The sequence below is a fragment of the Pristiophorus japonicus genome, chromosome 17 (assembly GCF_044704955.1).
Source record: "Pristiophorus japonicus isolate sPriJap1 chromosome 17, sPriJap1.hap1, whole genome shotgun sequence".
In the NCBI taxonomy this organism is placed as follows: Eukaryota; Metazoa; Chordata; class Chondrichthyes; family Pristiophoridae; genus Pristiophorus; species Pristiophorus japonicus.
The window spans coordinates 127,229,057-127,241,904 of NC_091993.1; the positions used below are offsets into that span (position 1 = coordinate 127,229,057).

The following is a 12,848-nucleotide window of genomic DNA, read 5'->3' on the forward strand; positions in this document are numbered from 1 at the left end:
GGACCTTAGTTGCACCCGACAGATTCGTGGGATGGGGGGATTGTCCTATGAGGAGAGATTGAGTAGACTAGGCCTGTATAGAGGTGATCTAATTGAAAAGTATTAAATTGTTAAAAGGCTTGATAGGGTAGATGATCATCTAGAACCAGGGGTCACAGTCTCTGAATAAGGGGTCGGCCATTTAGGACTGAGATGAGGAGAAATTTCTTCACTCAGAGGATGGTGAATCTTTGGAATTCTCTCCCCCAGAGGCCTGTGGATGCTCAGTCGTGGAGTATATTCAAGTCAAAGAGTGATAGATTTTTGGATACTAAGGGAACCAAGGAATATGAGGATCGGGCGGGAACGTGGAGTTGAGGAATTGAGTGGCGGAACAGGCTAGAAGGGCCAAATGGCCTACTCCTATCTTATGCTCTTATTGCCAGCAATGCCCATGTGCCATGAATGAATACAAAATAATGACAGAGAAATAGACCATTCAGCCCCACTGGTCTGCGCCGGTGTTTGAGCTCCTCCCACCTTGTTTCATGTAACCCCATCAACATAATCTTCCAAGCTCCTGTCACGCTACCAAATGCCCGGACAGGTAAACCAATGTGGGAAATGTTGGTGGTTTCAGTGATGGGGATGCTGCAAAAGGCAACAATGGAAACCGCTGTGCCCACACCCACAGGAGGAATGCGATGGGTTTTCACTATCCAAGCTCACGCTAAGATTGGTCTCCGGGCAAGGGTCCAGAAAGCTGACCATGTCCGATGGAACTCAGACCCAGCCCCACTGAACATCTCCAGCGCAGTTGCAAGGGAGGCAGGGAACTCCTGAATTGGGGCAGGTTTGGGGCCCCCAGGAACTGGATTGAGACTGAAAACCAGAGTGAAAGATCGGGGCCGGGCAATAGGTCAGAGTTGGAACAACAACAACTTATATTTAGATGTCTTTAATGTAGTGAAATGTTCCAAGACCTTTCACCGGAACATTATCAAACAAAATTTGACACTGATCCCCATAAGGAGAAATTAGGGCAGGTGACCAAAAGCTTGGTCAAAGTGGTAGGTTTTAAGGAGCATCCTGAAGGAGGTAGAGAGGCGGAGAGGTTTAGGGAGGGAGTTCCAGAGCTTGGGGCCCAGGCAACTGAAGGCCACCGATGGTGGAGCGATTGTAATCAGGGATGCTCTGGAGAGCAGAATTAGAGTGCAGAGATCTTGGGGGGTGGGGGGTGGGGGGGGGGGAGCGAGGGCCATGAAGGAATTTGAAAACAAAGATGAGAACTTTGAAATCGAGGCGTTGCTTAACTGGAAGACCCTCCTTTACATATACTGTTCTCCCGCCCTGGGGCAGGGGTCGGGACTGCAGTAAAGGGGCTTGACTGACTCTCATCATCATCATAGGTAGTCCCTCGAAATCGAGGAAGACTTGCTTCCACTCTAAAAGTGAGTTCTCAGGTGACTGTACAGTCCAATATAGGAATTACAGTCTCTGTCACAGGTGGGACAGACAGTGGTTGAAGGAAAGGGTGGGTGGGGAGTCTGGTTTGCCGCACGCTCTTTCCGCTGCCTGCGCTTGGTTTCTGCATGCTCTCGGTGACGAGACTCGAGGTGCTCAGCGCCCTCCCAATGCTGTCCCTCCACTTAGGGCGGTCTTTGGCCAGTGACTCCCAGGTGGCGGTGGGGATGTTGCATTTTATCAGGGAGGATTTGAGGGTGTCCTTGTAACGTTTCCTCTGCCCACCTGGGGTGCGCTGGCCATGTAGGAGTTCCGAGTAGAGCGCTTGCTTTGGGAGTCTCGTGTCTGGCATGCAAACAATGTGGCCTGCCCAGTGGAGCTGGTCGAGTGTGGTCAGTGCTTCGACGCTGGGGATGTTGGCCTGGTCGAGGACACTGACGTTGGTGCGTCTGTCCTCCCGGGGGATTTGTAGGATCTTGTGGCGACATTGTTGGTGGTATTTCTCCAGCGATTTGAGGTGCCTGCTGCACATGGCCCATGTCTGTGAGCCATACAGGAGGGCGGGTATCACTACAGCCCCGGAGACCATGAGCTTGGTGCCAGATTTGACGGCCTGGTCTGCAAACACTCTCTTCCTCAGGCGGCCGAAGGTCGCACTGGAGGCGGTGTTGGATCTTGTCGCTGATGTCTGCTCTCGCTGATAGATAGTAGGCTCCCCAGGTATGGGAAGTGGTCCACGGTGTCCGGGGTCGCGCGTGGGTCTTGATGACTGGGATTATAAGATGATTAAAAATTGTAAGGGGGCGTGGCTGGTTGTAAGGGGGCGTGGCTAAGGCTGATTGTAAGGGGGCGTGGCTGAGGCTGGTTGTAAGGGGGCGTGGCTAAGGCTGATTGTAAGGGGGCGTGGCTAAGGCTGATTGTAAGGGGGCGTGGCTGATTGTAAAGGGGGCGTGGCTGATTGTAAAGGGGGCGTGGCTGAGGCTGGTTGTAAGGGGGCGTGGCTGATTGTAAGGGGGCGTGGCTGATTGTAAGGGGGCGTGGCTGATTGTAAGGGGGCGTGGCTGCAGTAAGGGGGCGTGGCTGATTGTAAGGGGGCATAGCTGCAGTAAGGGGGCGTGGCTAAATATAAGGAGGCGGGGTGCAGCACTTTGCTTCTGATTGGCTGCCTGTAATCCCGCCCCCCCGAATCCAAAACAGGAACGTCAGAGCCCGCATGACAGCGCGCTGACATCATCACGCAGGCAGGGCGGGCGGGCGGCGGAGAGTTTGAGAGGAATCCGGGGGAGCGCGGGCGGCGGCGGGCCTGAAGGAGAGGACAGCCCGGGGCCCGAGGGAAAGAGCGGGAGATCGAGAGGCCGCGGAGAGGAGAGGCCGGGGCCGGGGGACACCGAGAGCTGAGGCCCGAGGCCGGGGAGCGGAGAGCGGACAGCCCGGGGAGCGGAGGCCGCAGCCGGGGCCCGCCGCCATGCCCTCCCGCTGAGCTGAGCCGAGCCCCCTCCCGCCGGGCCGGCCCGCCCCGCCATGTCGCGCTCGCTGCGCCGGCGGCGGCACTGGCTGAGCCGGGCCCGGGAGGCGGCGGTGCCGGGTGAGGCGCTGGCGCTGGGCGGCGGCGCCGAGTTCGGGCAGTTCCCGGTGTTGGGCGCGGCCCCCGGGGGCCCCGACCTCGGGCCCGGCCCCGGGGACATCCTGCTCGAGGTCAACGGCACCCCGGTCAGCGGCCTGACCCGCCGCGACACCCGCGCCGTCCTCCGGCACTTCCCGCAGCCCGTCCGGGTGCGCACCGTGCGGCCAGGTGAGGGGTTCAGGGAGGGCGGGGAGAGGGGCACGGGGGTCTGGGAGGGCGGGGAGAGGGGCACGGGGGTCTGGGAGGGCGGGGAGAGGGGCACGGAGGGCGGGGAAAGGTGCACGGGGGTCTGGGAGAGCGGGGCACGGGGGTCTGGGAGGGTGGGGAGAGGGGCACGGGGGTCTGGGAGGGCGGGGAGAGGGGCACGGGGGTCTGGGAGGGTGGGGAGAGGGTTCTGGGAGGGTGGGGAAAGGGTCTGGGAGGGCGGGGAGAGGGGCACGGGTGTCTGGGAGGGCGGGGAGAGGGGCACGGGGGTCTGGGAGGGCGGGGAGAGGGGCACGGGGGTCTGGGAGGGCGGGGAGAGGGGCACGGGGGTCTGGGAGGGCGGGGAGAGGGGCACGGGGGTCTGGGAGGGTGGGGAGCGGGGCACGGGGGTCTGGGAGAGCGGGGCACGGGGGTCTGGGAGGGTGGGGAAAGGTGCACGGGGGTCTGGGAGGGTGGGGAGAGGGGCACGGGGGTCTGGGAGGGTGGGGAGAGGGGCACGGGGGTCTGGGAGAACGGGGGTCTGGGAGGGTGGGGAGAGGGTCTGGGAGAGCAGGGCACGGGGGTCTGGGAGGGTGGGGAGAGGGGCACGGGGGTCTGGGAAGGCGGGGCACGGGGGTCTGGGAGGGTGGGGAGAGGGGCACGGGGGTCTGGGAGGGTGGGGAGAGGGTCTGGGAGAGCGGGGCACGGGGATCTGGGAGGGCGGGGAGAGGGGCACGGGGGTCTGGGAGGGCGGGGAGCGGGGCACCGGGGTCTGGGAGGGTGGGGAGAGGGGCACGGGGGTCTGGGAGGGCGGGGAGCGGGGCACGGGTGTCTGGGAGGGTGGGGGGAGGGGCACGGGGGTCTGGGAGGGTGGGGAAAAGTGCACGGGTTGAGGGGACGTGGTAGGGAGCAACGAGTGGGGTCAGGGAGGGTGGAGGGGAGCGGTTCAGTGAGGGGAATGAAGGGGTAGGGCGTAATGAGAGGGGAATGAGGAGGGGGTAGAGGCGCGAGATGGGGAGGGGGCAGGTGTGATGGGGAAGGAGTTGTGGGTAGATGGAGGGGGAGGAAGAAGTGGAGGGGATTGAGGGAAGGATCAACAGGGAGAGTGAGTGAGGAGGGGTTAGGGAATAATGAGGGACGGGAGAGGTGGGGTGAGAGATGGAGGAGAGAATAAGGGGAGACACGGAGTGAAGGGTGTAATGAGGTGGAGAGAGTGAGGGGGTAGGGAATAATGTGTGAGGGCAATGTGGCGATGGACAAGGTGGTGAAGGAGGGCGAGAGTATAGGGTGTAACTGGAAAGGAGCATCTTGCCTGCGTGGGAAGTAATGAAAAACTGAGGGATGAGGGGGGGAAGGGAGACCTGGAGGGGAAGATTGGAAAGGGGATGTAAGCAGAAACCTGGAAGGGGGTGATGAAGAAGAAAATCAGGGAAAGAGGGACACGGTGGGGATGGGAAGAGGTATTGGGGGGAGTGGGAGCTACAAGGGGGAGGGAGACTCTGAAGAGGGAGCTATAGAAGGGATGGGAGGGACATGAAGATCAGGAACTACACACCAGAGGAGAGGTAAGGGGAGAGAGCCCAGGGATCGGGGGTTATAACCTGGGAAGAGAGACTGATCAATAACCATGTTTGCAGTGATTGGGTTTTGATTACTGTTTTAAGTAGTTCGATCGTTTACGGTTTGCATTTTAAACCTTTTTGTTGGTGTTTGCATTGTGTATGCTCTTTGCTCTGAGGCTGGTTCTGTGTATGAATGGGATGGTGTTGGGTGTGACACGGGGTCCTAGCTTTGTGGGGGGACTTACTTCACGCCACGGGTGCCTTATCTTGGCAAGCTGCTGGGTGTGATGTCAGGTACGTCTCCACAGCAAAAACCATGCAAGAACAGCAGCAGGAAATCACTATTTATAAAAAAAAAGATTTAGGGTTAGAAAGAATTTGACTTCCTGTGTTTTGTAAATACTTGCTGCCAAAAATCTTATTTGTCTTTGATCTATCTCCTCCCAATGTTCCTTTTCAGCTGCGCAGCACTCCAGGAATCACACGCAGTCAGTGAGCTGGCTTTTAAGTTGAGTTTTGACTGGGTTGCGTGGGCTCTCCAGAAATTACGGGGAACACATTGGGCTCGTGTAGCTGTTCTTTGGGGGGAAAGCCCTATCCTGTCTCAGTCTTTTGGCTGTCTCATCCGCTGCTGTGAAGGGACTCGTCCCAATTTTTTTCCTCCTCTCTCTGGACGAGTAAGCACTGCTATGCCTTCTGTGCCCACATTGAGGGCATGGTGAAGTTGGTAGCCTTCCCTTCCCCCCCCCCTTCTCATGGGATGTAGGTGGAGGAGGGGAGTTGGGGGGTTACTAGGAAGAAGCATCTCGCATCTGATGAGCTCTGTGGCTAACATGTGGTGCTGGGTGTTGGTTCTGACGGTATTGCTGGCGTGCGTTGAGCAGGTGATGGCTATGGGTTTTGAATCCCGTCTGTTTGAACGTATTTTGTTCTGAGAGATTTGGTCGCAGGGCTGTTGGTGCTGAGTCTGTAAACAGCACACAGTAGGTTTGTGAAATTTACTGCCTTGATGGGACCTGATTCAAGAGCGATAATGTAAATCGGGCAAGCTCTCACCGGGAGAGATGGTGGAGAGGCCATGTGATTGCTGTTTTTAGGATTCTGAAGGGACGGGATAATGTCGCCGATGACCAGCTGTCTCATCGTGTCCTGTACAGTGGAACCAGAGGCCACTGCCTGCGCTGGAAGTGGGTAAATTCATAACTAATCTGCAGAAACAATATTTCAGTGAGCGAATGGTCAATCTATGGAACAGGCTCCCGAGGGAGACGTCGAACAGTTAGTGCTGTTTCATCAAATGCAAATCGGATAGATTTCTTTCAGAAAATACCATTTTGTGCTCCAGTATGTGAGTAATGTACGATGTGCCATGTGGGGGGTGCAGCGAGCGTGGGGGGGGGGGAACAGGGGACATTAGGCCTCGGGTTCCCAAAGCTCTTCCCCACTGGGGGTTTTCCTCACCTCATGTTTGGCTCTGTTGTAGACTCATTGATCGAGAGTGATCGCTGTGATTGGCCAACAACCGCATTATCGTGGTATCTTGTGACTACCAGGATGATGGTCGCTGAACTAAATGGACTGTGATCATTTGTCACAGCACCTCCTAGGTTTCTATCTTCTCTCTCTGACCATCTCCTAGGATCGAGTTTATCGAGGGTTAAATCAACAACTTGCATTTGAATAGTGCCTTTCATGTCCCAAGGCACTTCACAGGAACGATATCAAACAACATTTGACACAGTGCGGAGATCGCTAATTAGCCCAGCAGGGTGTTCGCTGCAATACAAAGGGTTGTTTGAAGTTAAATATTCAGAATGTATTAAGAAGTTAAGTAGTCTTACAGAACCCGAGATTTAAAACAAATATCTGTATTTCTACTGCCTGTGCTTTGTGGCAGTGTCCTGAATTAGCTGTGTGCAGTAGTGTCAGCTGTGGCTCAGGGGTAGCATTCTCGCCTTGGTGTCAAGATTGTGGGTTCAAGCCCCACTTCAGACTTTTTGAGCACGTAATCTAGGCCGATACCTAAGGGTAGTATCGAGGGAGCGCTGTTGGAGGAGGTGTCTTTTGGAGGAGATATCCGACCGAGGCTCCGTCTGCCCTCTTGGGTGGACGTTAAAAGATCCCATGGCCACTATTCAAAGAAGAGCAGGGGAGGTGTCCTGGCCAATATTATCCCACAACCAATGATCTGGTCATTTTCACTTTGCTGTGCGCAAATTGTCTGCCACGTTTCCTACATTACAACAGTGACTACACTTCAAAAAGTACTTCACTGGCTGTAAAGTGCTTTGGGACATTCTGAGGTTTGAATGGCGTGAAATAAAGGGGGACTGTGGGCTGCGGGGCCAGGGGCTGTAGTTTAATTAGGGTCTGAGGGGACAATGAGGAGTCGCTGCTCCCACTGGCGAGGAGGGGGCTCTGCTCACCAGAACTGAGGCGGCAGAGGATTTCGAATAGGCTGAGGCCACAGAAGGTCGAGGGCACAATTTTGTTCACGTATAGATCTCAGATGGCACACAGTGCCCACACCATGCAGGCTCTCACCCTCGGGCACTGTGCCCGTCCTCTCCTCAGGCAGTGAGTATTGTATAAGAAGGGTAATTAATCGTCTGTCCCATAGTGTATGGAGACTGTGATGCTCACTGCAGTTGAATAGTCACCTGTACGAAGAGTGGTCACTTGCGGTGAGGACTCAGTGGAGGCTGCTGCCGGTGGAACTGAATCACTTGGAGTTAGCGCAAGAGGAAGGAGAATGGTGAAAGTGATTTGCCGAATACAGTTGGCAGAATCCCTTCTCTTTTTTTCCCCCCCCCCCACTCCCCTTTTCATTCTTGGGACCTTTTTGAACACAGTGTGGTCCCCTCTGGACCGCCTTCGAAAAGCAACCGGAGGCTATGAATGAGTCTCCCTGTTAATGGGATGGGGGCGAGGGGTTCAGTGGCTTCGGGTGTCATAGCTGATGGGGATCTGTTATTTGGCTCATTTTCCCTCTCCTCTCCCTCTTTCTCCCCTACCCTATTGCAGACGATGTGCACGTCACTGACCGATGCGGGGCTAGACCCTGGCCGGATCTAGTTCGAGCTGGATTATATATATTTTTCTCCTCCTCCTCCTCCCCCAACCTCCCTGAACATTCCCTGATATTGCAGGAGGAGTTGGGAGATTGCCAGATGCGAGGGCTTAGCTTCAGCCCTTGGGGAACGGTGAAATGCAGAATGAATCTCGCGCTTTGTGATACGAAGACACTTTTGCTGAGTGCTGATATTTTCCTGTTCTCCCCCCTCAATGTAAAACCAAAGCACAGTAACTCATGACACAAGCCTGGGAATTAACACAAGCTATTTCAGCGTAGCCTGGAACCCCGCTTGTTTTAAACGGGTTGACAACTCCACTAAAAGCAAATGTTTTTGGGATGATAAATGTTTGTCCGCTAATCACCGGCAGTCGTGGTTATAGTGTTTAATGGTGCTTCGAGGGGAGGTCACTCACTTCCACCGGCAGCTTTGGGTTAAGGGTCTTCCTGGCTGCATTCTACATTAAGCTGACTTTCTGCCCGAGAAGATGCTCAGTAATTCAGTGCCCGCCCCTGACTGTCTTAGTGAGGCATCTCTCCGTTTTTGGAAACCTTGTCTCTGGGGTGCCTGAGGAGCTGTGAAATGTGAGTCAGCCAACTGTTTCAGAAATTTAATATTTTTTCATGGTTCGAATCTTTGTGCTCATCAACATGAGGGATGTCAGCACTGTAAGAATTGGATACTTTCCCACTTCCGTCATCAGTGTCTTTCACACACTCCCAGGGCAGGTACAGTACGGGGTTAGATACAGAGTAAAGCTCCCTCTACACTGTCCCATCAAACACCCCCAGGGCAGGTACAGCACGGGTTAGATACAGAGTAAAGCTCCCTCTACATAGCACCAATAAACATGCTGCGATGCCAACCTTGCAGCACTCCCATATGTGTCCAATTTGCCTTCTCTGAATGAGGGTGACACTTTGTGTTGTGGCTTTGTGCTTACTGGGAGATGGAGATTTCCATCCTGCTGGGCTGGATTAGGATCGAGGCTCCAGAGGCGAGGGGGGGGGGCGGGTGGGGTGTTGAGCCTCACGCTACAGTCTGTTCCATTGTGGAGTTGACTGCCTGTATAGTGAGCGAAGGAGATGAGACGTCCCTCTTGCCACCAGTCCCCATTGCTGTAAATTGTTTTGATGGCGAGCTGCCCCTTCCCTCGGTGAGTTTTGTAAGAGTTGTGGTTTCAGACCGATCTGGGTCTGGATTGAGACGGGGATTGGTCGGGTAGGAGAGCGGCTGCGGCAAATTTAACCCAGTGAATACACATCTTCAGAAGGTTTCGCTGAATTAATGCCGTGGTTCTGAAACCATTTTAACACATTGCATCGAGCGGATTCATCCACATAAGATAAGCTGCAGCGTGTTGGTCAGGGATGTCCTGTGGGTATGACCGAGACCAACATCTTATGGTTACAGCCATCAGCCTGCTTTACTGTGCGAGTACCCTAAAATTGCCTCCACAGCCTCAGTCTGTGCCTTCTCAGGCAGAGTTCCTTTGTATTTCTGATGGTTCCATGGTGTTAGAAAGTAAGAACTTGCATTTATATAGCGCCTTTCATGACCGCAGGACATCCCAAAGGGTGTTACAGCCAGTGGAAGAACCTCTTGAAGTGTAGTCACTGTTGTGATGTAGGAAACACGGTTGCTAATTAGCGCACAGCAAGCTCCCACAAACAGCGAGGTTATGATCAGATAATTGGTTTGTTTTGGTGATCCTGCACTGGAGTGTCAGCCTAGATTATTTGCTCGAGCCTCGAGTGGTTCCTGAACAGTAGCGGTGTGGCTCAGGTGACAGTGCTGTCCACTGAACCATGGCTGACACCTTTTTTCCTCGGTGAGTATTGAGGTCCTGCAACTTTAACAAAGCAGATGCTAACTCTTTATGCCCTCCTTTTTTTTTTAAATGCATCGTTGGATGTTCCAGGGCTATGGAGAGGGTCTGGATGCTGAGCGCAGCGCTGATGGTTAGGCACTGCCTGTACAATCTCAGGAATGTGTTGGAGCTGGCTTCCATCTGAGCTGCCCCACCCCTTGGAATTTGTGTGCGTGTCCAATTGTCGTACATTGTTTTTTCAAATATTTATGCTACGGTACATACTGAGAAAGGCAACTTAGCTCTGTCACCACATTACTCTCTCCTTTCCCCCCCCCCCCCACAACTCTTGTATGCACCACCTCTAATATCTCTGTTGCAATCCCTCCCGTGTCTCGCACACTCTTAATTAGGCTCAGTCTAGATTAAGAATTATAATAACTCTCCTGTAGCATTTCCAGCAATATCCCAACACACATCTGGCAATAGCCTGCATTTATAGAATGCCTTTAACGTAGTAAAACGTCCCAAGATATTTCATAGGCGCGTTATCAAACAAAAATATAACACAACCACATAGAGCTATCGGGACAGGTGACCAAAAGTTTAGACCGAGAGGTAGGTTTTAAGGGTCATCCTAAAAGGAGAGGAGAGGTGGTGAGATATAGGGAGGGAATTCCAGAGCTTGGGGCCCAGGAGGTTAAAGGCACGGCCGCCAATGGTGGAACGTTAATTTCCCTCCCTCCCCCCAGGGTCCTGCACAGTGTATGCACAGCGCCTGCCTGGTGGAGAGTGGTGTGCTCACTTTGGATTATCTGAGTAACCTCCTCCAGCCCTGCAACCCTCCGCGAGTTCTCTGTGCTCCTCCATTTCTGGCCTCTTGCGCATCCCCCATTTTAATCGCTCTGGAATTCCCTCCCCATCTCACCACCTCGCTGCTCCTTTTAGGATGCTCCTTAAAACCTACCTCTCTAAGCTTTTGGTCACCTGTCCCGCTATCTCTTTATGTGGCTGTGTAATATTTTTGTTTGATAATGCACCGATGAAGTGTCTTGCGACGTTTTACTTCGTTAAAGGCATTCTATAAATGCAGGCTGTTGCCGGGTGTATGTTGGAATAGAGCTAGAAATGCTACAGGTGAGTTATTATACTGTAATTCTTAATCTAGACTGATCTGTGGAATACACCCAAACATGATGGTGTCGAGATACATTTAGTAACCTGGTTACTGGCTGGGCGAGATTACTGAAGCTGACTATGAGGGAACTGGATTACTATCAGTAGAGATACAGTAACAGGATTCAGGCTGCACTTAGTAAGCCCAACAGTATGCACAAAATTGAAATGCTCCTGAGTTAGTGATTGTGTTTGAATCCTGGGCGGTGTTTCTTGTGACTTTTCCACTTCTGTCGTTACAATGCCTTCTAAGTTAACTAAGACAGGTTTTTGCACGTCGGGGTGTCGGTGTGGACTGTGCAATATTAAGAGCACTCGGGTTTACACGGTGCATTCTCTGGCTGACAGTGATAATTCATTTCGCTGGTCAGAACCCAAGTGTTTCCACTGCAAGTCTGGAGGATAAAAGAGCTGGAACATGCCACTATAACTTCCAGCGTGATTTGAGGCGTGGGGGCGGCGCGAGATGGCGTGGCGGGGGGGGGGGGGCGGCGCGAGGTGGTGTGGGGGGGCGGGCGGCGCGAGATCATGGCGGAGGTGCGGCAAATGAGTGTGCGGGGCCCAGAAGAGCCGAGGGCCCAGGGGCAGCACGGGGCCAGCCCACACTGCGATATGTGTGCGCACTAGGTCTGTGCAGCAGAGCAGGTCTCCAGTCGTCCTGGTTAACCCTTGCCACTGGATAAAGGCCTAGCTCTGTCAAGCCCGTGTGGTGGCTGGTGTGCAACGGTCACCATACGTTTATGAAAAAAAATCCACGCACAGGTATCTTCCAGGAGTTCGGGACTGGAATATCGGGTCCTTCATTGAAACATCTGTGAACTCACCCCTTTTGGTGTGGAAGCAAGTCATCCCGCTGATGATGCTGTTTCCTTGAGCAAGGGTTGGGATTGCATGTAGTAAGGGAGAAGGCGGAGGATGGTGGGAAGGTTTTGAGCAATGGGGACCAGTTGAGTGGAGTATTAACAGCTGCAGTCCATTCGAAAAGAAAAGAGAGATTTGCATTTCTGCAGTGTCTTTCACAATATCCGGATGTCCCAAAGCGTTTTACAGCCAATGAAGCACTTTTGAAGTATAGGAAATGTGGCAGCCAATTTATGCACATAAGCTCCCACTAGCAGCAATGTGATGATGACCAGATAATCTGTTTGTGATGCTGGTTGAGGGATAAATATTGTCCAGGACACCGAGGAAAACATCTCTCCAAAGTAGTGCAATGGGATCTTTTACATCCACCCGAGAGAGCAGACGGGGTTTTGGCTTAACGTCACATCTGAAAGACGGCACCTCTGACAGTGCGGCACTCCCTCAGCACTGCACTGGAGTGTCGGCCTAGATTATAGGCGCAAGTCTCTGGAGTGGGACTTGAACCCACAACCTTCTGACTCAGCGGCGACAGTGCTGCCCACTGAGCCACAGCTGATGGGCGAAGTGTGCTTAATGGAATAGCTTTTACGGTCTGAACAAGAGCTCCTGTGAATGATTTTATTTCCCTCCCCACCTCCCGTGGTTCGATCAAGAGTTTGCTTGTGACGCCTGTGTGCGCACTGCACAGAATCCCCAACTGATGTGACCGGGAACTGCAGGGTTTTAGCCAGTACTTTAATCAGTAAAACAGGTTAACTGGTTTTGTGTCTGTATCTTGCTGCCGGGGGGATCTTCTGCATGCAAATTGCTGTGGCAGCAATTCAGAAAGTACTTAATTGGTTGTTAATCTCTTTGGGACGTCCAGAGGATGTGAGTGGCGCTATATAAATATAGGTTCTTTGTTTCCGATCGTCAGGGGAATAACCGAGGAACTACAGTTGGCCTCAGAACTGATGTTTAATTGCCAAGCCCCCACAGTCGAATATCTGGTTGTCATTTGCTTTCTTAGAGCACGCATGGCATCTCGTGTGAGGGAGCAGAAGGTGGCCCAGTGGAACTGTACCTCGTCACTTTCCCGATTGGAGGAGGGAATATTCTAATAAGTGCCATTT

At 53.5% G+C, this 12,848-nt stretch overlaps 1 protein-coding gene across 3 annotated transcripts in view; it reads left to right on the top strand.

The window, feature by feature from the left end:
- Positions 1-2,964: 2,964 nt before the first annotated feature.
- Positions 2,965-12,848, top strand: part of magi3a (membrane associated guanylate kinase, WW and PDZ domain containing 3a) — a 109,023-nt gene continuing 99,139 nt past the window's right edge. For all 3 annotated transcript variants that reach the window (XM_070859266.1, XM_070859267.1, XM_070859268.1), the window contains exon 1: positions 2,965-3,235. In XM_070859266.1, the coding sequence (XP_070715367.1) occupies positions 2,965-3,235 (271 nt within the window). The remainder of the gene's footprint in view (positions 3,236-12,848) is intronic.